This window comes from Mytilus trossulus, chromosome 5 (assembly GCF_036588685.1).
Source record: "Mytilus trossulus isolate FHL-02 chromosome 5, PNRI_Mtr1.1.1.hap1, whole genome shotgun sequence".
In the NCBI taxonomy this organism is placed as follows: Eukaryota; Metazoa; Mollusca; class Bivalvia; order Mytilida; family Mytilidae; genus Mytilus; species Mytilus trossulus.
In genome coordinates this window covers 41,659,002-41,686,563 of record NC_086377.1, presented here as the reverse complement: position 1 = coordinate 41,686,563, position 27,562 = coordinate 41,659,002, and the positions used below count along the sequence as shown (strand labels likewise).

Sequence of the window (27,562 nt, the reverse complement as noted above, 5' to 3'; positions counted from 1 at the left end):
TTTAATTTGTCTAACTTGTCATTTTAAAGTTGCTTCAATATTTCACATTGTATTGTACTTTTTTTTTTTAATTTTGCCTCTTTTAATCAATTAAAGATGGTTTTAATCAATTTAATTATTTGTTTTACAAGACCACATTAATGTTTCAGAGAATAGAACACTTTTTTCTGGAACATGTAAAATTGTGTTCCACTAATACATGCATATGTATACACTATGTGTTCTGGATATTAACACATACTTCTGGAACACAGTCCGAGCATTCCAGAAGTGTTACAAGGCTTGGAACGCGTAACGGCATACAATTTTGATCACAAGGTCATGTTCCAGATTCAAACACTAGGCGTTCAAGGAGTACACACTATCCGATCAAGAATAACACACATAGCGTTCGAAAGATGCACACATGATGTTAAAAACTGGAACACCAAAGTTAATATTTAGAACACTGTTACGCGTTCCAGATTCAAACACTCGGCGTTCAAGGAGTACACACTATCCGTTCAAGAATAACACACATAGCGTTCGAAAGATGCACACATACTATTAAAAACTGGAACAACAATGTTAATATTTAGAACACTGTTACGCGTTCCAGAAGTGTTACAAAAGGGTGTTCAAAAAGTGTTCAGATTCTTAACACTTTTATTTACGGTATGATCATAGGCAAATTTAGACGACAATGATAAGTCCTGTCGATTGTTTTTTATTTGTAATTTATCTAGCTTATCAAATATCACCAATTAAAAGCTTTTCCACTCATCTCTTCAGTTCGTTTCATATAAAAAGAAACTGATATTGTATCTAATTCAAAACCCATTATTCTACATAACTGTGCTTATGGCAGTATTTCCTGTTTTCGGTGTCAATTACCTGTTACTTGATAAGAAAGAAAGATACATTTAGAGATGAACCTGAAAATGAAGGAACTCACCAACATAGCTACTGTAATTATAATCCATTTTGTAAATAAAAGTGTTTTTACACAAGATTTGCGGAAACAATTTAATTATCATGGCCATACCTTAAGCTAACAATAAAGTATACGAAAATTCATTAGGGAAAGAAGTTACAACGAGACAGCAGGTGGAAAAAAAATACACGTCAAACAAACAAAACACACTAATTGTAACATACAAATTTTGCTAGGAAAATATATTTTGAAATAGTAAGATCAAGCTAGGATGTTGCTATGTCTGTGATTTTAACTAATGAAAACTGCTTTCTAAAATAAAATAAAATAATATTAACGGTTTATGGGCACTTCGGTGTTGACATGAATATCAATAATGTGTTTTTTTTTTATAAATTTCATGTTTACAAAACTATGGATTTTCTTATTCCAGGCATATATTACCTTAGCCGTATTTGGCACAACTTTTTTGGAATTTTGGATCCTCAATGCTCTTCAACTTTGTTTCACTAATTTAATGAAATGCATTTATTAAGTCTTTCGTTACATTTCTTTAAAATAATCGTTGAAGATAGTATCGCTGAGAACGGGGCTTTTCTCAACCCTAACAGAGCGAAGAGGAGAGTGATTGTTAAAGTGGTCTGCAATTTTCTCGGCAATTTCTCCTTATTATCCATTACGTATATACTAAATTTAGTCCTGGTATCTATGATGAGTTTATTTACATCTAGCAAAATAAGTGCAAAGCGTTGGATTTTTCATGATTGAGTGTTTGTATGCGTAATCTGTAATCAAATCATTACAAATTCCATAGCAGGTTTCGAATTGCTTTATTTTTAAAAGGAGGGTTAAGCTATCTTTTCTATTGTGCATTTGGTGTGAGGATGAAAACATTCGTAAACATTTGAGTTTCCTATAAAAACTTCACCACAAAATAGCTTCATACTTGTGTTATTCTTAAAATTATGTAAGTGCAAAATTGAGGTGATTAGTTGAGTAACAAATTAATTTACATAAATCTGTATCGTATAAAGATGAGGATAGAGTTACAGGCGTACAGACAGACCCGGCCCTGTGTGGTCACTAAGTAAAAGATAGAGTAGCACAGGCAGAGGATTAAAATTAATTCAATTAAATCTGTATCGTATAAAGATAATAATAGATTTACAGGCATACAGACAGACCCTGTGTGGTCATTAAATAAAAGATAGAGTAGCACAATCAGAGGATTAAAATTAATTCAATTAAATCTGTATCGTGTAAAGATAAGGATAGATTTACAGGCATACAGACAGAGCCTGTGTGGTCACTAGGTGAAAGATAGAGTAGCACAAGCAGAGGATTAAAATTAATTCAATTAAATCTGTATCGTATAAAGATAATGATAGATTTACAGGCATACAGACAGAGCCTGTGTTGTCACTAAGTTAAAGATAGAGTAGCACAAGCAGAGGATTATAAAGATAGAGTAGCACAAGCAGAGGATTATAAAGATAGAGTAGCACAAGCAGAGGATTTAAATTAATTCAATTAAATCTGTATCGTATAAAGATAATGATAGATTTACAGGCATACAGACAGAGCCTGTGCGGTCACTAACTAAGTAAGATTAGAGTAGCTCAAGCAGAGGATTTAAATTAATTCAATTAAATCTGTATCGTATAAAGATAATGATAGATTTACAGGCATACAGACAGAGCCTGTGTGGTCACTAACTAAAAGATAGAGTAGCACAAGCAGAGGATTAAAATTATTTCAATTAGATCTGTATCGTATAAAGATAATGATAGATTTACAGGCATACAGACAGAGCCTGTGTTGTCACTAAGTAAAAGATAGAGTAGCACACGCAGAGGATTAAAATTAATTCAATTAAATCTGTTTCGTATAAAGATAATGATAGATTTATAGGCATACAGACAGAGCCTGTGTGGTCACTAGGTGAAAGATAGAGTAGCACAAGCAGAGGATTAAAATTAATTCAATTAAATCTGTATCGTATAAAGAAAATGATAGATTTACAGGCATACAGACAGAGCCTGTGTGGTGTGGTCACTAAGTAAAAGATATAGTAGCACAAGCAGAGGATTAAAATTAATTCAATTAAATCTGTATCGTATAAAGATAGTGATAGATTTACAGGCATACAGACAGAGCCTGTGCGGTCACTAAGTAAAAGATAGAGTAGCACAAGCAGAGGATTAAAATTAATTCAATTAAATCTGTATCGTATAAAGATAATAATAGATTTACAGGCAGACAGACAGACCCTGTGTGGTCATTAAATAAAAGATAGAGTAGCACAATTAGAGGATTAAAATTAATTCAATTAAATCTGTATCGTGTAAAGATAAGGATAGATGGTAAACATCATCAACTCACTATCATAGTATAAAGTAAAAACTCAAAATAGTGATATGACTGCATGGTGTGAATTCAATGTTAACCACTAGGTGACTGGATATATAGGTTCATGTGTAAACTTTGAAATCATAACGATTCTCAAGATATAGAGCGGACAAGAGCTGTACCATATGCCATGTTGTTTTCAATTAAAAAACGAACATTTTGACCTTGAACTTTAATCTAGGAAGTTGTACAAATATTATGACACACCATATGGTATTGGTTAATGTACATGTCAATTATAAAGTTTGAAATTATGATTTTTTTCTAGATATAGAGCCGACATAAATTGGTACAGACGGACGTACGAACGGACGGATAGGCAGACAGACTGTTCACTATAGGGTGACCTGCCACTAAGAGGGGCCCTTATCATTTTAGTGACATAGCAGGACACGTACTTAATTATGTTTAAATTGCTGTACATTTTTGTTTTGCGAAGCTTTTTTTTTTCAATATATGCAATCGCTAATGAGCATTACATTTTATATGCTACACAACACATAAACACATTAACAGTTATATGAAAGTCTCGGTCACAACTTTAACCATATATGCTGAAAAAAACGCAATTTCCTAAACTTTTATTAGGTAAACTACCCTCCTTTAAGAGCAGACTAGTCCAAAAAATAACCAATCTATCTCCCTGTAGGAATCGACTACTCCGAAAGGTGGGTAGTATACATAACCAAAGAATGACATCACGATTCAGCTAACAAGCAAGCTATTGAAAGATTATACCTTTACCTACATACACAATGCATCCTGCTGTAACAACATTCACACGACCCTCCATCTTACTCAATGTCATCAAATCAGTCTGCATTTATTTATTCATTATATTTTGCGTACAGTAAATGCTGTATATTCTGTCTAAGATGGTTCAAAAACATTGATGATTTTTTTATGGTTAGCATATGTCGCAAAATGTCACTGAATATATTTTGTCGTATAAAATCACGGATTGCATTTTATAAAAAAAAAATAGAACTAGAACCAACAATTTTCTTTACTTTCTGAAATAGAAGGCGCAACGATTCACAAAAATAAAGGCCTAGTGTAACGACCTAGAAACTAGACAGTTTCATTTAAACTTTGATGGTATGCATTTAAAAGGTTCGATTGGTGGGAACAAGATTAAAATGTGAAGGTTAAATAATTTTGAAAGAATAGATATGATCTGTAACATGTTTAAATTTGATAAAATCCAGGATGATTTATGGCAATCCATAAAAGGTATTAAAGCTGAGCTGAATTTGGCAAAACTTTTAGGAATTTTGGTCCTCAATGCTCTTCAACTTCGTACTTTATTTGGCCTTTTAACCTTTTTGGATTCGAGCGTCACTGGTGAGTCTTTTATAGACGAAACGCGCGTCTGGCGTATGTACAAAATTTAGTCCTGGTATCTATGATGAGTTTATTTCCATAAAAAATGACAATAGACATTTATGTTTAACAGTCTTCATACGATAAAACGGAATCAGAATGAAAATAAAGAAAACATTGCTATATAAATTAATACTGTTTTGACCACCAGTACGTTGCAATTGAATCCTTTTTTTTATATAACATCATGAACAATACATTTTGTGTTTTTGATCATAAATCTATATTTTCTCGATATTTTGTTGATGAAATAAGATGAGCAACGTGTTGGCTACTACTTTCATGTATTATAAATGAATATATAACATCATTGATTCTACAGATCAACAACATAAAATATAGCAGTTTTGTGATCTTTTTAAATTGTGACTTTGATGAAGAAGAAAAAAGAGTTTGATCTGGAACCGGCGTTGTTATATCTGATACAGATACTTTTGTTCTTTAAATCGTTTCTAAAATGTTAAACATATAGTCTTATTGTTTAATTGAAATAAATAAACAAAAAAGCCCAACATATAATCTCAAGTTTAACATTGCATCGATTCTACTTTGATGTAAATACATAAACAGAAACGTTTGGTTATTCGCCATCAAAAACAATTGTCCAAAGAACAATCAATTAACGATTGTCATACTAACAACATTGACGATGTTTCGAAAATGATTACAAAAATTATATAAAAAAATACACAAGGTCATGTTTTTCTCTAACTGTTTATGACATCTTTACACTCAATCCATTGGATGTTGGATGTGTACGGATTGATAATTTAGTCTTAGATGCATGCTTTTTTTATTAGTTGTTTGTGGCTTTGAACTAGCTGTCAATTAACTACGTGTACTCTCAGATCTGTTCGTATTGTCCTTTTGTTGTAATGATGTAAAAGTACCCGGCCACGTCCTCTTGTATTTTTGTCCATCTGATGAGTTAAGCCTTTTTAAACTGATTTTTATAGTTCGTGCTTATGTTGTACTGTTATATCACTGTCCCATGTTAGGGTAGGGTTGGGATCCCGCTAACATGTTTAAACCCGCCACATTATGTATGTAAGTACCTGTCCCAAGTCAGGACCCTGTAATTTAGTGGTTGTCGTTTGTTTATTTGTTTCCTATTTGTTTTCGTTCATTTACATAAATAAAGCCGTCAGTTTTTTTACATTGTCTTTGCGAGGCCTTTTATAGCTGCCTATGCGGTGTGGGCTTTGTTCATTGTTGAAGGTCGTACGATGACTTATAGTTGTTAATTTCTGTGTCATTTTGGTCTCTTGTGGAGAATTGTCTCCTTGACAATCATGCCACATCTTTCTTTTTTTACAATACAAATTATGTTACGTATGTTATATACTGTTGATTGGTACTCTGCTTAAATATTGACTCCGTTTAAAAGGTACGACTACCTCTCCTGAAAATAATGTCATAGTGCAGCTAGCAAGCAGTATAGACAAATATACTATCTTTCCCTATATACTGAAGACTGTAATAGAAAAGACAAAAATCTACAGTGTCATATTTACCTTTAACCTTGTCCCATATACAAATAAAATAATAAAATTAACGTATCCTTTTCACCAAATTATTTGATCAATACCTTGTACCGATGTTGATGAGAAGCCAGATTTAAGATATGACCTTGATATTTGACCCTGACCTCCTTTTTGTGGACTATCAAATCTAGAGAATTAAAGAGAGGCGACAGATATCACTAGGATTTTTAAACTCAAAAATTGAAAACAAACTAATAATGGCATAGAAGAAAAAAACAATGAAAGGACAACACAATATACACAATCATAGCAAACTTAAGACTAAGATACATGAACCCCACACGCAACCGGAAGACATCAGGTTCTCTGGAAGGGTAGTCAAGTCCTGCGCAACATGTGGCACGAGGTAAGATTGTGTTAACACTATTTCATAATGTTTTATAATGTTGAGACAGGATCTTAATATGGATGTTGTTTGATACATGTAACAGTTATTGAAAAAGGATTCAGAAAATTTATATATGTTGAAAACAAGTCGAACATTATACTTCTTTAGTATGCTGTTTAGGCAAATTTAGACAACAATGATTAGTCCTGTCGATTGTTATTTATTTGTCATTTATCTAGCTTACCAAGTATCACTAATTAAAAGCTTTTCCACTCATCTCTTCAGTTCGTTTCATATAAAAAGAAACTGATATTGTATCTAATTCAAAAATCATTATTCTACATAACTGTGCTAATGGCAGTATTTCCTGTTTTCGGTGTCAATTACCTGTTACTTGATAAGAAAGAAAGATACATTTAGAGATGAACCTGAAAATGAATGAACTCCTAAATATAGCTACTGTAATTATAATCCATTTTGTAAATAAAAGGTTTTTTTGGTACACACGATTTGCGGAAACAATTTAATTATCATGGTCATACCTTAAGCTAACAAGGTATACGAAAATTCATTAGGGAAAGAAGTTACAACGAGACAGCAGGTGGAAAAAAAATATACACGTCAAACAAACAAAACACACTAATTGGAACATACCAATTTTGCTAGGAAAATATATTTTGAAATAGTAAGATCAAGGATGTTGCTATGTCCGATTTTTTAACTAATGAAAACTGCTTTCTAAAATACAATAAAATAATATTAACGGTTTATGTGATAATGTTTGATAAACAAGGTTATTGTACTGCCACATTATCAATATTTGTACAATTTCTAAGATAATTATGTAAAGAAAAAAAATTACCCTCCCTGCTTTTATTAGAAGAATAATTACATTTGATGTATGTTTCATTATAATACTTTATTTTGATAGGCTAACTCCACACCACGTGTTTTCCGTAAGCAATTGCATCACTCAATAAAACTTTTCATTCATGATAACACGTGGTCCCACAATTAAGTGCACATGTGAATGAAATACAAAAAATGTAAAATTCGTGTTTTCATGATCATAGCTAAAAAATGTAATTATAAGTATTGAATGCTTCTTTTTGTACTTTTATAGGGTTATAAAAGCGTTGAACGTGCGCACATTTTTAGTATGAAGCGCTTCCGCGCTTCATACAAAATGTACTTCGGTCAACGCTTTTACACCCCAATAAATTTACAAAAAGAAGCATTCAATTCTTAAATAAAAGAAATAAATTAAGGCTTCACTATTTTGACACAGGAGTAATGAAGTTGTGTTTTACCTATTGTATCTAATGTTGACGTCAGTAAGGAACGTAGCCTTAAAATTTAAAACCATGATTAAATGTAAAGCAGTATGGTTGTGTTTATCTTTTTTATGTGATGATAGTTGTTTTAGTCCCAACATTTATTGTATGTTGTCTCTTTCGGTAAAATTAAACATTTACTAACGGGATATTTTAAGAATAGAGGGTAATATTTGTTTCTCTAATTTTTGTTCTATTTTCACATTTCCTGACCGGTGTGAGAAAAATATTTCTCCTCACTAGTGAAAAATCTGTTCTCGGCAAATAATTAGTCGAAATTTGATTATGACGTCAAAATGGTTTTTTTTTCTTCTCAATTTTCCTATTGTGACGTCATGAAAAAAGGCGACCTTGCCTGATGACGTCGCATATAAAGAGCACAATTTTCTTAAAATCTTTGAAAAAGAACGATAAAAAGTATTAGAGAAACAGAACCGGACACTATAACTCGTGTATTACGATATTTCTCCACTCTCGACAGTTAAATTTTATTTTTTAAAGGGCTCGGCAAGCCTCGCGCTTTAAATAATAAAATTTAACTGTTTCAAGTGGAGAAATATCGTAATACACTTGTTGCAGTGTAAGAATCTATAAATCTCGGGGACAATAAACTCACTTTTATAGTCAACCCAGTCAATAAGTATAAACATTTTGTAACTATTATCAAGGGCCGTTTCAACTATATTTTTTAATGATTTCTTCCTTTTATATTGTGTTTTCATTGTACTATCAATAGGGAAGGCGGTTGCTTACACATGGGGGAGGGGGCACCCCTATATGAAGCTATATACAGGTGTGCCGCTGAAATGGGTCCTTTTTTTGATACATCAAATATATCAATGGGCTGCGATTTCATCAAGGTTATGCGTCAATGGGCCAATTATTTTCATTTCTCGATCTGATTTTTGTATAAATGCTATTTTTTCGTTTAAAATCAAGTCAAGATGAAAAAAATAAATATGTGATAAATGTGGAATATATAAATCAACTATGATTTTGCAACTAAATATTTTTTATGGGTCAGGATTTCACATGAATACATGAATGGTGGTTTTTTTTAAATCCCAGCTGCACATCTGTACCCAAAAACTCATGTTGAGACACCCCCTCCACCTGTGTGCTTACACAACTTATGCATAACGACATCATGTCCAGTCTAAATGGAAGATCTTCCAAATTGAGGAGTCATTATTATTCATGGTCTGCCTTATTTATTCTTGTCTGCTTTGAAACACAAAAGAAAACGTTTGTTTTCGCTTTTGAATTGTTTTGCATTTTTGCTTTTATAGATGACTTCGTGGTATACGTTTGTTCATTTATGATGGAAGTATGATGCCCATAAGTGTTTAAACTACAATCAACAGTTTATCACTGTTTGATAGTTGTCTTGTTATCAATCATTCCACATAGTATCAACTTTTGCGTTGGCAGCTCGTAAAATATAAAACTTCAAATTTGCAGGAAACAATATTTTCGGCCAACCAAAAATGTTAAAGAATCATTAAATGTTCATAACAATATGTAATGTTTAGACCATTCCTCTTTTTAATATTTTTTAGGGTTCGATTAAGAAAATAAACATCGTTCAAAACATTTTATTCTATTTTAACTTTTGTATTTGTAAATGAAATAAAACCTTTCATAAAATAACGGATTCAGATGTTCAAATATATGGGGTCAATAGATATATGTCTTATTTGGTCAATAGTACACTGTAATGTATTTAACCTATACTACCATCATATCGGGTACGAATACCAATCATGTATAAAACAAATCATCGGTCCGCAAAGAGTATGCTTTATAAAATAATAACATATAGAAATAATTAAAACAAAAATGTTTATGATTATGCTTATATTATATCGTTCATATTTCTTGTTAAAAAAAAGAACAATTAGCCACAGTGCTGCATACTTTTTATGTTTAAAAGAACGAAGCCAAATAAATCTGTTGTCTGTGTTTAGATTCAGTTGCGAAGTTATTAAATATTTTTAAAATTACATGTCGTTATTGTTTGAATGCTCGGCATATATTCCTGATTAAATTGTGTATTAATTCAAAAGCCCTCCGACAAACAGTCGTAGAAAATATGCATTTACAAAGCATAATTGTATTAACCAAGTAGTTTTGTTCAAATATTGTTATAGTAATAGAAGTGGCAACTTTGAAAAGATACAAGCAAAAAATATGTAAATCTGTATGAATTGGTTTTTTTTGGGGTTTTTTTTCACTAGTGAAAATAGATTTTATTCAAGGTGGTACCTAATTCTACAGGGAGATAACTCTGTAAGATAAGCAAACCTTTTAATCACGTTGTATTGTTAAGAAAATATTAAGCTTCTCAATGATCATAATTAGTGTTTGTCAAACTGCTATTTAACTAATGAAATTTTTCTGATGAAAGGTTGGTTCTATTTTTTTTTTAATTTTATATTTTTGTCAAATAGTTAAAGTTTTTTGTATTTTCTAAATAAAATTATGAAAATTTAACAAGCCAAATTATTATTAGTGAAGGTGTTGAATACAACCTGAAGCAACCCATTTAAATGTTGAATTTGTCTCACAGTGCAATGTAAACATACATACATGTAACGATAGTAAATCAATTTATCTCTAAACTTCATCAATAGATACAAAATCACTCTTTAGAATGGAGTATGCAATTGCTTAATAAAAGATCAAAACAAGAAAAAAGAAATGGCCTTAAGCACATTAGTCAGCTAAACAGGATTTCTGAATAAAATGTATTAAATTTTGACTACAAAATCAGCAAATATAAATACATTGAAACTGGAGATATTATTAATAACTTCAATATTCCTTTGTGAAGTTAAATTAACTATTCGCAAAACAATTAAAAAACACAAAAATCTTATTTATGTAATAAATCTTTTATATTATATATAACTAAAATACTTTACCAATCTCAGATTTCTGAATCTGTAACTGACTCAGAAAGAAACTATGTTTCATAGTTTTATCAAAAGCAGATAATGTGTTTAAAATTTGTTACGAATACGTCAATGTTAGTATATAACCTTACAAAAAATACTTTTATGTATAAGACGGTTAAGGTTAAGAATGAATTGATGTTAGAAATTAGGTTTTGAATTGAATTGATTGGAGTTGTCCATAGATGAACAGAAAATGATTGGTAAAGCATTACATGGTGACCATGTGTTGTTTATTCCTCAGTTTTCTATGTTGTGTCATGTGTACTATTGTGTGTCTGTTTGTTCTTTTCATTTTTATCCTTGGCGTTGTCAGTTTATTTTCGATTATTGTTTTCGAATCTGTATGTAATGTTGGTGCGGACTGAAGTAATTATTAACAGTATTCTACCCCAGGAATATACTACCTTAGTTGTGTTTAGCATTTAGGGATTTTTTGTTATTTGAATGCGCTTCAAATTCGTTCTTTATTTTGCTTTTTTTTTAATTATTCGAGCGTCACTATTTAGTCTTTTTCGTCTGTCGTTCAATACTCTAATCATGATATCTATGATGATATATAAAAGAAGATGTGGTATGATTGCCAATGAGACAACTATCCACAAAAGACTAAAATGACATAGACATTAACAACTATAGGTCACCGTACGGCCTTCAACAATGAGCAAAGTCCATACCGGATAGTCTGCAATAAATGATCCCGATAAGACAATGTAAAACAATTCAAACGAGAAAAAAACGGCCTTATTTATGTAAAAAAAATAACGAAAAACAAATATGTAACACATAAACAAACGACAACCACAGAATTACAGGCTCCTGACTTGGAACAGGCACATACATAAAAATGTCGCGGGGTTAAACATGTTAGCGGGATCCCAACACTCCCCCTAACCTGGGACAGTGGTATTACAGTACAACATAAGAACGAACTATAAAAATCAGTTGAAAAGGCTTAACTCATCAGATGGACAAAAATATATGTTTGTCGTCAAATTGTCTGGTATGGAACAAATGATTGTTTCACGAAAGAAAACCTTAAATAGTTATCAAAGGTACCAGGATTATAATTTAGTACGCCAGACGCTCGTTTCGTCTACATAAGACTCATCAGTGACGCTCATATCAAAATATTTATAAATCCAAACAAGTACAAAGTTGAAGAGCATTGAGGATCCAAAATTCCAAAAAGTTGTGCCAAACACGGCTAAGGTAATCTATGCCTGGTATAAGAAAATCCTTAGTTTTTCGAAAAATGCAAAGTTTTGTAACAGGAAATTTATTAAAATGACCACATTATTGATATTCATGTCAACACCGAAGTGTTGACTACTGTTCTGGTGATACCCTCGGGGACGAAACTTCCACCAGCAGTGGCATCGACCCAGTGGTGTAAATAGTTATTAAAGGTACCAGGATTATAATTAAGTACGCCAGACGCTCATTTCGTCTAAATAAGACTCATCAGTGACGCTCATATCAAAATATTTATAAAGCCAAACAAGTACAAAGTTGAAGAGCATTGAGGATCCAAAATTCAAAAATCATTTATCGGTTTCAAATTCGCTAAAACAAATAAAAAGATAAAAAACCTAACATATAATCTCAAGCTTAATATTGCATCGATTCTACTATGATGTAAATGCATTAACATGATTAACAGACAAGTTTGGTTATTCGCCATCACAAACAATTTTCCAAAGAACAATAAATTAAGAGTAATTCCCCGTTATTTGATAAAGTAATATCTATTTCTAACTGGTTTACATTTAGTGAAAGAGATCTAAGGTCATTTTTTATTGTCTCCGGTCCACAAAAAGAAATGAGGTCTAGGTAACAGGTCAAGGGCATATTGTGATGGAAACATATTTTACATACTAACGATATAATTATTTTGTGATAAAATAAATTTTGAAGGGTCTTTTACAGCTGCAAAGGAATAGAGATAACTTGTAAAATTGTGTTTGGGGAGATAACTCTAACAAGGAAATAGTAAGTGAAACGGTGTCAGTTTAAAAAGTGTATAAATTATTTGACACACTGTATCATATATCTAATATCTTCTCTCAAGAAATGAAAGTGGCGAAAAAATATTTTCCAAAACAACCAATTGCTTTTAAGGATTTTATTTATATTCATTAAAAAAAAGTAATAAAAAGAAGGTCTCTATTGTGCCATAACGATTTCACAAAGAAAGTTGGGTCTTTTCCTAATACTACAGTTTTCATCTTGGAGTTGTGTAGAGCTTAATGGGTTTGGTATGCCGCATGAGTTGTTTGGTTCCGAAGGAAAACCAGAATCGAAATCATTAAGTTGTATATTGACCTCGTAAATGTTGATGAAACTTTCCCCGGTCAGCCATGTCTTATCCTTTAGCCCTATCCATAGAGCTCCATTGTCTGAATAAAATAATGTAAATGTGAAATTAGGGTGTTATATCGCCTCTCTTTTATTAGAAAAAAACATCCGAGTTCATCACAATTATGATATTTTTTTAGGAAACTAGTTAAATTAACAGTATAGACACGGTTCTCTCGACTTTTTTGGATCTCCACTTATTTTCATTGTAAAAGTTTACCCTTGAGAGAATCGCTGTTACCCATGTTATCAAGGAAACATTAGATTGTTAGATGACGATTTAAACTAGGTTTGATATATTGTTTTTCTATAGGACATCTTCCATCCTTTCATTTTAACTCTAACAAATTTTTCAACATCATATTATATGGTCATACACTTATCTAATTTTGTGGTAAAATCACACAAAAGACTTTAAAAAGTAAAATCACAAAAATACTGAACTTACAGGAAAATCAATTCGGAAAGTCCATAATCACATGGCAAAATCAAATAACAACACGCATCAAAAAAGAATGGACAAGAACTGTCATATTCCTGACTTGGTACAGGCATTTTCAAATGTAGAAAATGGTGGATTAAACCTGGTTCTATAGCGCTAACCCTCTCTTTAATGACAGTCTCGTCAAATACCGTTATATATACATTGATGCGTTAAATATACAGACACACATAGGCCTTCCAAAAGAAAGAAAAAATAACCACTAAATACTGGAACCAAATTTATTTTTTAGGACGTGAAATACAATTGAATATAACGTACCTTTTTATAACCCATGGAGTTATTCAAAAGGGGCAATTATTGCAACAAAATATTATCTGTAATAAAAATTAAGGATAATGGATCTATGGCGTTAGGTAAGAGAAATTGGCTTCATTGTTTAATGTCCGTCTGTTGTTTTGTTTACTATCGGTTTTTTTCTTCCTTATTATTTTTTCAATTTTTATTGTAGTCCTTCCTTATTTGAATTACGAGTTTTGAATATCCTCCAGTATTTTCTTATTTTTACTAAAACTTACCACTAAAGTTTCCCATGATGAATTCCCATTTTTCCTTTGATACTATGCTAACTAAGTCACCATCTTCATATTGTTGGCAATATTTTCTTGCATCCTCCCATGTAGTTCCATTTGTTGACACTAACTTTATACAAGTGGACGTTCCTTCGTCAAACTGAAATCCATTGGAGGTACACTCTGTTGAAAGAATTGCGTGTATCAGATACTTGTTTAATTAAAGAAATCAAGTTAATAGCAAATGAAGCATTAAATCTCATTATAAGTTATTACACAACATGCACATCAGGGAGTTTAATCTGTTTACACATACGTTTAATTAACACCATTAGTTCCGAAAAATACCTGTTGGTTTTCTCTATGTTGATTAAAAGCGTTTGATTTAGTCATTTTTTATGGAATATTCCATGTTAAATATGCTTTGGAATTCAGTACTTTTATTATTGTTTTTTCACAAATTTATTCGATACACTAGATTGTTCAAGATCGGCTATCCTGTATGTGCATTTTTCACCCTCATTTAAATCAAATCAGTTTACAGACTGTTTAAAAAGAATATTAAGGAAAACACAGTTTAATTTTTCCCCACAGCATATTTTGCAGAAAACACATCGAACTCAGAATAATAAAGTAACTAGTTAGGCATAGACAAAGAAAGTTATAAAAAGAGAGGAATACAAATACAAAAATGACATGTAACAACAGATGATTTGAATCGAGTTGTATGTGACTAATTAACCAATGTTCCAAAGAGGATGTAAGTACGTAAGGGCAACCCATACCATATAGTCAGCTATCAAAGGCGAGAAAACTACCTACACAATATACAACAAAATTATTTACCAAAAAACAAAAAATTATAGAGATTAACCAATGACAATCACGGAACTACAGGCTTCTGACTTGTTTGAAGACGCCATTCCTCCCATAACTGCTGACAGTAGTATAAATGCACAACAGATGAACAAGCTACACAAAACAATACAAAAAACTAATAAGAGAAACAGCAAAAGTAGATAATATATTTCCTCGGAGTTCGGTATTTTTGTGTTTTTACTTTTTATCTTCTTCAAAAAGATCCGTGGTCAGTTGTAAAGTTTAAACTGTTTTACATTAGCATTTGCCTTCGGATTTGAAATACACATTTTGTGTAATTTAACTGATGACTTCCTCAGATGACTGTTTATCTTATCCAATTGATTCAGACTCAGACAGAGTAACACAATTTTGTATAAAATCTTCTTGAAAAGAAAATAGAAATTCAGATGTTTCCTTTCAACCCCAATAAAAGAAAAAAATACCAGTTCTTTATCCCTTACACATTTTAATAAAAATTCTCTAATCTTACCTAGATTATGATTTCCATTTGATCCCGGGGGTCCTGAGAGACCAGTAGGTCCACGTGGTCCCGTTGGTCCTGTGATACCACTCGGTCCAAATGGTCCCGTTTTCCCCGTTGGTCCAGACGCTCCCGTATCTCCAACCCGTCCTGATGATCCAGTAGGACCTGATGGTCCGAGTGGCCCAGTTGGTCCAGTCTCACCTTGAATTCCCTGTATTCCTTTATATCCTGTAGGTCCACTAGGACCAGAAGGCCCAATTGGTCCTGTTTTCCCAGTCACTCCTTTTGGACCATAATCTCCAGTTTGTCCAGTCGGTCCTGTTGTTCCATTCGTTCCTTTTGGTCCAGTTGGTCCATATGGTCCAGCTGGTCCAGATGGTCCCGCTGGTCCAGTTGGTCCAGAAGGTCCCATTTTGCCTCTATAACCTGGAGTTCCAGTTTGTCCAGTGTATCCTCTTTTCCCTTTTAGATATGTATGAAATAAGTTCAATGACTACATAGAGATAAACGGAAAGACTGTTTGATTGGTTTACTTTTTATGTTTTGTCTTGATTTAGAAATATTTTGAATATTTCCAAGCACCATTTAAAACCTTAGACAACAAAAAAGTGTATCGAAAGTGTGTGTAATTTTGCTAAATGAATACCCAGGCTTTTTTTAAAAGAAGCGATTTGTCTGGTTAATGAATTGGACATGGCGGATTTATAAAACAATAGTACAATTCCTTAAAATTAATTCGAATCATAGACATATTAATATAAACATGTAAAGGATAAAAGATATTTTCGCTCTTTTCTTACTAATTCCCAGTACAGATACATACTCATTCCTAGTTCTTCTTACCTTTGGGACCAGGCATACCACGCCCTGGGGGTCCTGGCGGTCCTGGCGGTCCTGGAGGTCCAGAAAGTTCTATTTCTAAAAATGATCAATTGAAATTGTTGATGAAATATTGTTATTTACTTTCTCGAATTGTTATTGGCATGCATAATGTTTCCAAATTTGTATTTTTCTATCTATTGTTTTATGTAGTATGTGTAGTAAGAGTTATCAGGTTCTACTCCGTCGAGAGTAATAATGCTCTTTTCTATTATTTAATGTCTTTAATATACATACTGTAAACCAACTTAATTTCGCGACTTTCGCGAAAAGAAAAATGACGCGAATTTAAATCATCGCGAATCTGCATCACTTGGATCTTAACTTATCTAAACACTTCTGGTAAATTAGGAATTTGCGATATTAAGTATCCGCGAAATGGACTAAATAGGGCTAAACGCGAAATAAGGTAGCACTCCACAGTTAGAAAATAAAATTAAAAATGAGCCCCAAAATGTTTTATCATCTCCTATTCCTGGATTTCTAATACATTAACCTAACTGTTTGTGTTGTACATGTGCATATGTATGTAATCAGTATCTTCCATAGATTCAATTTTCCAAAGTTAAAAGGGTGAAAATTTATTCCTTTTATGTGTATCCATGGCAACATTCAGCATTTATTTACCATAAAATATTGCAAAAAGGTGGGTGAACATGTCATATATCCCCCCAAAATTTGGATCAAACTAGAATTTCAATGCCTTTGAGTGATACCTTTTTAGAAACTGTTTTCTTAAATCTTCCTAATGATAAAATAAAAAATGGGTGTCTTTCGCCTCATTTTTTCGTAAAATCCAATCACAAAGTTTGTGCGATAAAAAGTTGGAAAAAAACAGTACAATAATTGCCGGACCAATGTATGGTATGGACATGCAAATACGGACTGTGATACAGAAAACAGCCTATATTACATACATTACATAACCTTGATGTTCATATAAACCCAATACAAAGGCTATTTTAATACTCAGCTATCCAAAAATGAATTTTATTGCACACTAGCTCTCATATTTAAAAATCCACAGGGGCCAAAATGCGAAACTACACACCTAACTGTGGAGTGCTACCTAAAGTATCCGCGAAAATAAGTTGGTTTACAGTATATGAAGTCAAAATATATCAAAGGGACACTCAAATGTCATAAGTCTAAAGAGAGCCACAAAACCATTACAAAAAGCGAAAACGACGAAAAGAGAAACAAAAGTCTACTTAATACAACATACAAAATTTGAAAAAAAAGACTGAGAAAGACTGAAAATGACTGAAAATGACTGAAAAAAAACTTTCAAAAACTGCAAAAGTCTTTAAAAGTCTACCTAGGTATTGATGATTTGATATTTTAAAGGTTAGAACTTACCGTAAATCGTTTCTGTATATCTAGCATCAGGTTGAAGAACGACAAATGCTGCTAGACAATACCATAGACATGTATATATTGACATATTTGAGTGGGATTGCAACTTTTACAGGAGTTGATTTCGTTTAAATACTCATTCTAATCAATACATTTCCCTTTATTCGTTTAAAAAATTACTAATTCTAAGTTTTATGCAACATGTTTATCTTTATTTATTCGTAAATTTAATTTTTATCATATAAATATTCAATGAATTCTGCACAGCATTTAAACATATATAATGGGTAGAAATTAAAAATATCACCAAGTAAACAGAAATTCAAAGGAACAAAATAAAAGAAAAACATACATCAAAAAGTAGACAGAGTGTTTGACAAACAAAAATTAAAGCAGAACAACAAAGAAAAGTAGGCAGTTTATTTTTAATAAATGATAAATAAATGCTTTGTTGTTTATTTTTCAGATTACTTTACAGCATTTCAACATGTTACATGTATAGAATTTAAGACTTTAACCATGTAAACAAGAATTCAAACGGAAAACTTTGAAAAAGTCATGAATTAAAAAGAAATGTAAGCGGTTTATTTGATACTTTCGATTACTTTACAACATTTTAACATGTTACGTGTATAGAAATTAAAAATGTAACCATTTAAACAAAAATTCAAACGGAAATCACAGAAAAAGACATGCATCAAAAAGAAAAGCAGACAGTTTTTTTTTTATATATATGATACATAAAGGTTTGATTGTTTATACTTTCGATTCCTTAAGAGCATTCAAACATGTTACATGTATGGAAGTTAAAAATATAACCATTTAAACAATATTTCCAACGGAAAACACTAAAAAAAAAGACTTGCATCTAAAAGAAGAGTAGGCAGTTTATGTTATATAAATGATAAATAAATGCTTTATTGCTTTTATATTTCAGATTACTTTACAGCATTTTAACATGTTACGTGTATAGAAATTAGGAATGTAACCATTTAAACAAAAATTCAATCGGAAATCACTGTAAAAGACATGCATTAAAAAGAAATGTAGGCGGTTTATTTAATATGAATGATAAATAAATGCTTTAATGTTTATACTTTAGATTTCTTTCCAGTATTCAATACGGTTACATGTAGAGAAATTAAAAATATAACCATATAAACAATATTTCAAACGGAAAATACTAAAAAAGACTTGCATCAAAATGAAAAGTAGGCAGTTTGTGTTTTATAAATGATAAATAAATTCTTTATTGCATTTATATTTCAGATTACTTTACTGCATTTTAACATGTTACGTGTATAGAAATTAGGAATGTAACCATTTAAACAAAAATTTAAACGGAAAACACCGAAAAAGACTTGCTTCAAAAAGAAAAAGTAAGCAATTTATTTTATATAAATGATAAATAAATGTTTTATTGTTTATACTTTATATTACTGTTATTGTGGATTTTAATATTCTGTGTTGCGACATGTATTTATTTGTTCCAATTGCATGAATGTGACCTACCAAAATTAGATTATTTAACGGGTTGCCACATGTGGAACATGATCTGCTTACCCTTCAGGTGCACCTGTCTGGCTGTCTTTTACTTTTTATAGCCTTGGCGTTGTCAGTTTATTTTCGATCTATGAGGTTGAATGGCTTTCTGGTATTTTTTGTACCTCTTTTCTAGAGGGAAACATAACCATCAAAAACTGAAGTTATATTCAATTATTGGTTGGTTCTACATTTTACATTATTAGTAGTTGGTACAAATATTTATCTATTCGTTTATTTCTCACTAATGTAATGAAATGCATTTATTTAGAGAGTCTTTCGTTACATTTCTTTAAAATAATCGTTGATAAAAGTATCGCTAAGAACGGGGCTTTTCTCAACCCTAACAGAGCGGAGAGGAGAGTGATTGTTAAAGTGGTCAGCAATTTTCTCGGCAATTTCTCCTTATAATCCATTACATCTAGCAAAATAAGTGCAAAGCGTTGCGTTTTCATGATTGAGTGTTTGTATGCGTAATCTGTAATCCAATTATTACAAATTCCATAGCAGGTTTCGAATTGCTTTATTTCTAAAAGGAGGGGTTAGCTATCTTTTCTATTGTGCATTTGGTGTGAGGATGAAACATTCGTAAACATTTGAGTCTCCTATAAAAACTTCACCACAAAATAGCTTCATAAATGTGTTATTCTTAAGAATTATGTAAGTGCAAAATTCAGATGTACAGTTGAGCTTCAGATTGATTTAACTAAAACTGTATAGTATACAAATAATAAGAGATTTACAGGCATACAGACAGAGCTTGAGAGATCACTAAGTAAAAAATAGAGTAGCAGAAGCAGAGGAAATACATACTGAAACATATATGCTTTGTAATTTCTCCTTATAATTCATTACAATTAGCAAAATAAGTGCAAAGCGTTGCATTTTCATGATTGAGTATTTGGATGCGTAATCTGTAATCAAATTATTCCAAATTCCATAGCAGGTTTCGAATTGATTTATTTATAAATGAAGGGGTTAGCTATCTTTTCTATTGTGCATTTGGTGTGAGGATGAAAACATTTGTAAACATTTGAGTCTTCTATAAAAACTTGCCCACACAATAGCTGCATAAATGTGTTATTCTTAAGAATTATGTAAGTGCAAAATTCAGATGAATAGTTGAGCCTCAAATTGGTTTAATTAAATCTGTATCGTATAAAGATAATAAGAGATTTACAGGCATACAGACAGAGCTTGTTTGGTCACTAGGTGAAAGATAGAGTAGCACAGGCAGAGGAATTACATACTGAAACATATATGTTTTGCATGTACATATTTGCAAAGGCAGCAAATTATATCCTACAGCAACGACCTTAAGATGGCTGAAACAAAATCAAACAACACAGCAGAAAATGAGCGACCATTTAACATCAGGGGATGTTTTTTTTCCTAAAACGCAGGACAAAAAATATTATAAATCCAGATTTGCCCCTTTCTTTAACATGTTTAAAGTGTTCAATTTTGAAAAAAAATAATTGTTAGTTGTTTTTAAAATAAAGAATGAAAAATAAGATGTGATACGAGTTTTCCATCCAAGTCGCAATTTGTAAAAGTAAACTATTAAAGGTCAAAGTATAGCCTGAAACACGGAGCCTTGGCTCACACCGAACAGCAAGCATATTGAATTTGTTTAATTTCGAGTATGAAAGATTGAATAACGCATTATATCCTAATGCAGTAAAACTGCAATCGGAAAAAATATCGATAGATACGAATTAGGAGCTTGGTACATGACATGTTTCACCAGTGGAGGATGATTTGCTTACCCTTCTGGAATTTTTGTGATCATTCCCAGTTTTGGTGGGGTTTGTGTTTCTCAGTCTTTTTTTCCTGTGTTTTGCTTTGTGTACTGTTGTTTGTCTTTTTTGTTTTTTAGTCATATAGTAGTCAGTTTATATTCAACTTTGAAAGTCCCATTGGTATCTTTCGTCTCTCTTTTACTATGAACCTAATTTAATTTGCAGAACCTTTAACTAGATCCAATAACAGCGTAAAGTCCCAAGTAAATAAATCAAATAATACCGACTTGAGAGGTTATAACTTGTTTTTTTATAATGACAAGTAATAAACCAGGGTATATATCAAGTGTTCTTGAAGGGTATGCATATTCTGCTACTGGTTTCCTCGGGTTATATGTTAATATTTTAAGTCCTTTAGATTTGGTGTCATCTTAAATCTTGGATTGTTTCTGTATGACAGCTGTTTTCTATAGTTTGATGTGTTTGAGCTTTTTATTTTGCCATTTGATAAGCCACAATCAGATTTCAATTTTCTTTAATGTTCAGTATTTCTGTAATGTATTTTTTTAAAGATTTTCTCATTACTTGTAGTGGCTTACGGAAATTCAATGTTCAACATTTCCTATGGATATATGTCTTTTGTTGAAGACAGCATTTTGAACTCTATATGATATTTCTTTCTTTTAAGTTGCTGGTTTTCTTTTTTGGTTGAAGTGTATCCCACATTTTTACTTATACATAAATCTTCTTTCAACATCTTAAGGTGGTACCCAACACTTTCACTAAAATTAATTTGGCTCGTTTATTTTTCATAAAATTTTGTCAAAATATTTACTTTGACACTTTAACAAAAATATATAAAAAAAAATAAAATTTAACCAACCATTTTGTCAGAAAAATTACACTGGTTATATAGCAATTTGCCAACCCCCAATTTTGATCATTGAGAAGCTTAATATTCCTTTTACAACACAACGTAATTAAAACATTTAGCTGACTTTACAGAGTTATCTCCCTGTAGTGTTAGGTACCACCTTAAATAACAATAAAACACCATGATGCAGTTTTTTAACTTTTATTTTCTTAGGGATTCAACTAAATTATATTATAGATAAAAAATCTAAAACATTCCTTAACTAAGATAAAATCAATTAAATATGTTCAAATATGACATAATATAGAATGATACATGACAAAATAATAAATACACCTTAAACATGAATAATAACTTTTTCTTTACTCTTTTGGGACTTAATATTAAGTCAATGTAGATATTGTTTCGTCATAGGAAAAAAAATCAACTTTAAAAACAGACATTACATATGTTTGCTTACTTTTAAAATAAGTCCTTAACGAAAACTGATTTTTTTTATATAACTTACTTTTATAGCCTAATTTAAGGTGGTACCCAACACTTTAACTAAAATTAATTTGGCTCGTTTAATTTTCTTAAAATTGTGACAAAGTATTTACTTTGACCCTTTGACAAAAATATAAAAATTTCAAAAAATTTTAACCAACCGTTTTATCAGAAAATTTACACTGGTTATATAGCAGTTTGACAAAAACTTATTTTGATCTTTGAAAAGCTTAATTTTCCTTTAACAACACAATGTAATTAAAACGTTTAGCTGATTTTATAGAGTTATCTCCCTGTAGTGTTACGTACCACCTTAAATAAAGATTAAAATAAAATAACACTAAAAAAAGAACATCAGTTTCTCCCTGTATTTTTATATTATTTATGTTATTTCAAGCTGCACAGCTCATTGACAATCAATGCAGTAAAGGTTAGACTGTCAATGAACTATGCAATTAAAAAACAATTATTTTTTTCTCTCACAAAACTTACTTTACAAACAATTCAAAATTTGACAAACAACAAAAATGGATTTTTTACCATATCTGATAGTAAAAATAACACATTTGACAACATCTATCAGCTTTACATGTTGTAAAAAAGAGATTCATGTCATATACATATCAAAGCAATTATATTAAAAATAAGCTAAGCATATTTGTCTTTCTGTTCCAAGAATAAGAATATATTGTAGCATATAGTTATCTTTTCTACTCTTTATATCAAAAAGCAAGCAATGCACAAACTGGCTTTCATACCAATAAACGTTAATTTTAATTGTACCATAAGAAGCCATGCACAACATTTCTCTGTGTTTACTCTTTTTGAGTTTATTCAGTTGTATGAAATACATTTTATCATGCATCTTGCATTAAACGGCAAACAAATATGTTATGTTTGTAACTACAAAATTTGTAGACTAGACTAGAAAATAAAACCTGACAATACACTTTTACTAAATGCCTTTACAAAATAGATTCATAAGAAGATAAGATTCAATACTTCTTGTCACAAGTCTTGAATCTTCAGCAAGATATCCAGACAGCCTCATCTATAATTTGCCGTTTCAGAATCTAATGCATCCTGGGTAATATTTTCAAAAGTGAACACCAAAACGTCCTGATTGGTTAAAAATGCCATAAATAATGGAAATTTAACCAATGACGTCACATTATTTTCATTTTGGGGTAAGAACAATGAAATTACCCATGATGTTTTAGATTCTGAAACGGCCATTGTCATTGGCTGGTTATGGGAAATTCCAGTATAAATTTTATTGGGTATAAATCTCTCCTTAAAATAATCTTGATCTACACTGATTAAAGTGCCTTCCACCATTTTTTTTCCAAAACAAGCACTTGTGAAACATCACATTAAATAATTGTTATACAACCTTGATGATATCACACTGTTATCTAGCCCATTAAATAACAAAAAATAACCATGCACTTTAAATTCAGAAATTATTGTGTGCATTTATTATTTAATAGAATTTAAAATAATTATACACTATTGGTCAAGTGATTGTTGTTAAAAACAGTGAAAAACATTAAATTCTAAAATGGTAAATTGAAATACAACACAGAGACAATTTTCCAATTCTGCTTAATATGAATAATTTGAAATCTATAGCAATACATTAGTATGCATAATGTTACATTCACTAAATATAAATATTCCATAACAGCAATGTTGCAATATAAAATAATAGTTCAGCAGCTGCATAATTTAAAAGCTTATTGCAAAATAATACATTCATATACTCTGGATTCATTATTATATGTTGGATTCAAATCTCCCCGTGTTTCTTAAATACCTTCCTTGACCTTAACCTTAATTCTCTTCGCGCCAGATGTCGCATCAGGCCTCCACGCTTAAATACAGGTGAACCATTTATTTGTAATAGTTCAACAAATTAAAAATTCTATATAGGGTGCATGTAAAACTTAGCATAACCTGTGATATAATTATCCATGAAAATTTAAGTTTTCCTAAATCCATGAAGATTGGTATCCACTTAATAAATTAAATGATTTCACAGTATTATACTCAAAATGTTCTTACTCTCTGACATTAACCAGTATAACACTCAGTTTGATGCCCATAACACAAAGATATAAATAAACAAAAAAAATTGTATACATAGCCGTGATCTAAGCTGTTCTGTTAGTTCTGTTGCCAACAAAATTAATTTATACAAAAATATTTCAACTTTCTAAGGGGTAATTTGCTTCTTGTGCACAATATATTGTTAGGGAGGGAGGGAATATTTCATTGTTGTTTTCTCATTTTTCCTATGTGATGCAGAATATTCCTATACTCCATAAGAACAAGAAAATTATTTATGCTATTACATGTGATAATCTTTCGGCAATACATGTTTTTCATCTAACATAGATATAGGAAGATGTGGTGTGAGTGCCAATGAGACAACTCTCCATCCAAATAACAATTTAAAAAGTAAACCATTATAGGTTAAAGTACGGCCTTCAACATATCCATAAATGTCAAATATAACGTAAAATAATGCAAAGAAATAATCTTGCTTTTTTTGGACTGAAAAATTTGTGCGTAAGAAACATATCATGTTAGAATGGTCTTTGTGTGAGGTATATTTGCTGCAGGTAAGGTGGATTTATAATATCTTTAGCACAGCCTAAATTATACAAAACTGTTGGAAGTATATAAAATGATTGGCAACTAAACAAAATGGAACATGTTTATATAGACCATAATGTATTAATCTTGTTAATGTTGCTCCCATTTACACATAGGATTATTTTGACATGAAAATCTTACATAACTGTCTTAAAGGGTCATGATGCCGAAATCCCATGCTTAAAAAAATGAAATCCCAAGGTCCCAAATTTAAAGAAACTAAAATCCTGACATCCTGAAATTTGAATAAAGAATTCACGGAACCCAAAAGGATCAATCCTGAAATCCCCCGATCCCGATGTCCTGAAAAAGGTCCTGCCCCCCCCTCTATTAACAAATCTTATTCTCAATAACTTAAGCATTACTACTAAACATCTTAAATACATATAAAACTTTCAACATCTACCAAAATTTCACAAAAAATAAATTATCTGCCACTGTTTTGTTGTCTTTCATTTTGCATTTTTGGAAATAAGTTCCCCTAGATGCCAAGTTCCAAAGCTGGGATACAAATCAAACATTTAAATACATTATGGTCTGGAAAATAATGGAAAAATATTGCAACTATTCTTAATTCAAATGAACGTCTACATATAGCAGAGACAGTGATAGCAGGCAATTGTGTGTTCAACGACATTCCTAGGCATAGCTGTGATGATGATGTATACCATGAGCCTAAGACTTGGACGTACATTAATAATAAAAACACTAAAAGTTTGTATATAAACACGTGGCACTATGACTTTCCAACTCTTTTCTTCCTCACTGAAATGAAGAAAAGCACATCATTATCAAAATGGTTATAATATCAGGAATATGTGTAAATGCTGTAAATTTAGAAATAAATGCAAATAAATATAAATTGCTTATAAATCATGTAAATAGGATCACTGAATAATATATATGTATTGTGTGCTCGTATGAATACTTCGTAAAATACAACTTACACAAGATATGAATATAAGATATCTTTTGCTAATCAAATTCCCTGGTTTTATTAGCAATTAACAACACAGGGAGAAACCTCAGCATCATTGTTGTAGCGATGAGGGACATTTTTCACAACCAGTAGTGAAATAAAATATTTAAAGTTGAAAAAAAAAAAAAAAAAAAAATGCAAATAAATGGTTTTCTTTTTACACATTGTGACTTATTATAGGTGGGACATAAAAATATTCAGGAGTCAATCTAAAAACATGAATGTAACTTTTTATTATTTGTGAACATGATATTGTTGCATTTTTTTTCATTAATTAAAAAAGAAAAATAACTTTTTATTATTGTGAATATGATACTGTTGCATTTGTTTTCATTGATTAAAAAAGAAAAATAACTTTTTATTATTGTGAATATGATACTGTTGCATAATTTGTTTTCATTAATTAAAAAAGAAAAATAACTGTTTATTATTGTGAACATTATACTATTGTATTTTTTTTTCATTAATTAAAAAAAAAAATAGTTTCTGATTATTCAAAACTGTAAAGTAGTATATTTTGTGGAGATAGACTTATTCAAGACCTGTTTGGCAGGTTTTATTTTCCTGTTTCTCTTGTATTTGTTCTTATTTACCTTATATATATAAATGATAACAAAGGCGTAGGTCCAGTAAGGACTGATTTTTGGCCTCAAATATCAGTTTCATCTAGCGAAAAATTTTAGACACTTTTTAAACACTAAAGTGTCTATTTCAATTGATTTAATTAGTTTTTGTGAAAGATTTTAACTGATTAAGTATTTAAATATGCTCCTATTCATGCTTATATATGAAAAATCTATCAAATATGCCAAAAACGTCACTTTTTGGATGGTTTTTCGTTATAAATGAAAGTGGCCGCAACCATGTTCATCTTCAACCTTTGTATATGTTATGTATTACAGTGACTTGACTGTTAGTGATGCTATCCACCAATTGCAACTCATTCAAAATTTTGGCCAAATTGCAATTTGTTTTAAAAAACCAAATTGTTCAACTGGTCAAAAATTTGAATAAATTGTTCAGTCAAAATGTGAAAGTGCAAGGTGATAAAATAAAACATACTTACAATCCTTTAAGACTTTAACTCCACTGTATTGATGTAATTACTAAATCAGTCTATCAATCTGTATAGTTATATTATAGCCATTACCATACTAAAGGTCAACTGTTTTATTTTGAATTGTTATAAAAATGTCCAAACTAAGCTTTTATATAGTTTTTCTTTTGAAAAGTATTTTATATTCATAAGAATCACACATTATGTGAATAAAAACATTTCATATTCAGTAAAATATTTGTGAAATTGCAATATGTTTGTAGGAAGGGGAGATAATTGTTTTTTGGTTTCAAAAAGTCTTTATTTAAAAGAATAGTATTTTAGGTTATCTCCCCAAGGAAACTTATCAATAGCATATTGTTATTTCACACATATTTTACTTGATATATGATTTTTATAAATATAAA

The 27,562-nt window shown here is 30.9% G+C and overlaps 2 protein-coding genes across 4 annotated transcripts in view; both read right to left on the bottom strand.

Annotated features, from left to right (window-relative positions):
* Positions 1 to 13,031: 13,031 nt before the first annotated feature.
* LOC134717952 (collagen alpha-1(I) chain-like) lies at positions 13,032 to 17,905 on the bottom strand. The gene is made up of 5 exons (XM_063580452.1): positions 17,821 to 17,905; positions 16,426 to 16,500; positions 15,589 to 16,044; positions 14,244 to 14,420; positions 13,032 to 13,264 (listed from the first exon to the last, which is right to left on the bottom strand). The coding sequence occupies exons 1-5, from the start codon at positions 17,903 to 17,905 to the stop codon at positions 13,032 to 13,034; spliced, it is 1,026 nt and encodes a 341-aa protein (XP_063436522.1).
* A 5,841-nt stretch (positions 17,906 to 23,746) lies between these two features.
* Positions 23,747 to 27,562, bottom strand: part of LOC134718850 (tropomodulin-2-like) — a 33,239-nt gene continuing 29,423 nt past the window's right edge. For all 3 annotated transcript variants that reach the window (XM_063581661.1, XM_063581663.1, XM_063581662.1), the window contains one exon: positions 23,747 to 25,884. In XM_063581661.1, coding sequence (XP_063437731.1) covers positions 25,856 to 25,884 — 29 coding nt within the window. In that variant the 3' untranslated portion in view covers positions 23,747 to 25,855. The remainder of the gene's footprint in view (positions 25,885 to 27,562) is intronic.

Coding starts and splice junctions, on each gene's coding strand:
- LOC134717952 (XM_063580452.1), bottom strand. CDS start 17,905: ATGTCAATATATACATGTCTATGGTATTGTCTAGCAGCATTTGTCGTT. Junction 16,501..17,820: donor ATATACAGAAACGATTTACG/GTAAGTTCTAAC, acceptor GATCATTTTTAG/AAATAGAACTTTCTGGACCT. Junction 16,045..16,425: donor TGGTATGCCTGGTCCCAAAG/GTAAGAAGAACT, acceptor CATATCTAAAAG/GGAAAAGAGGATACACTGGA.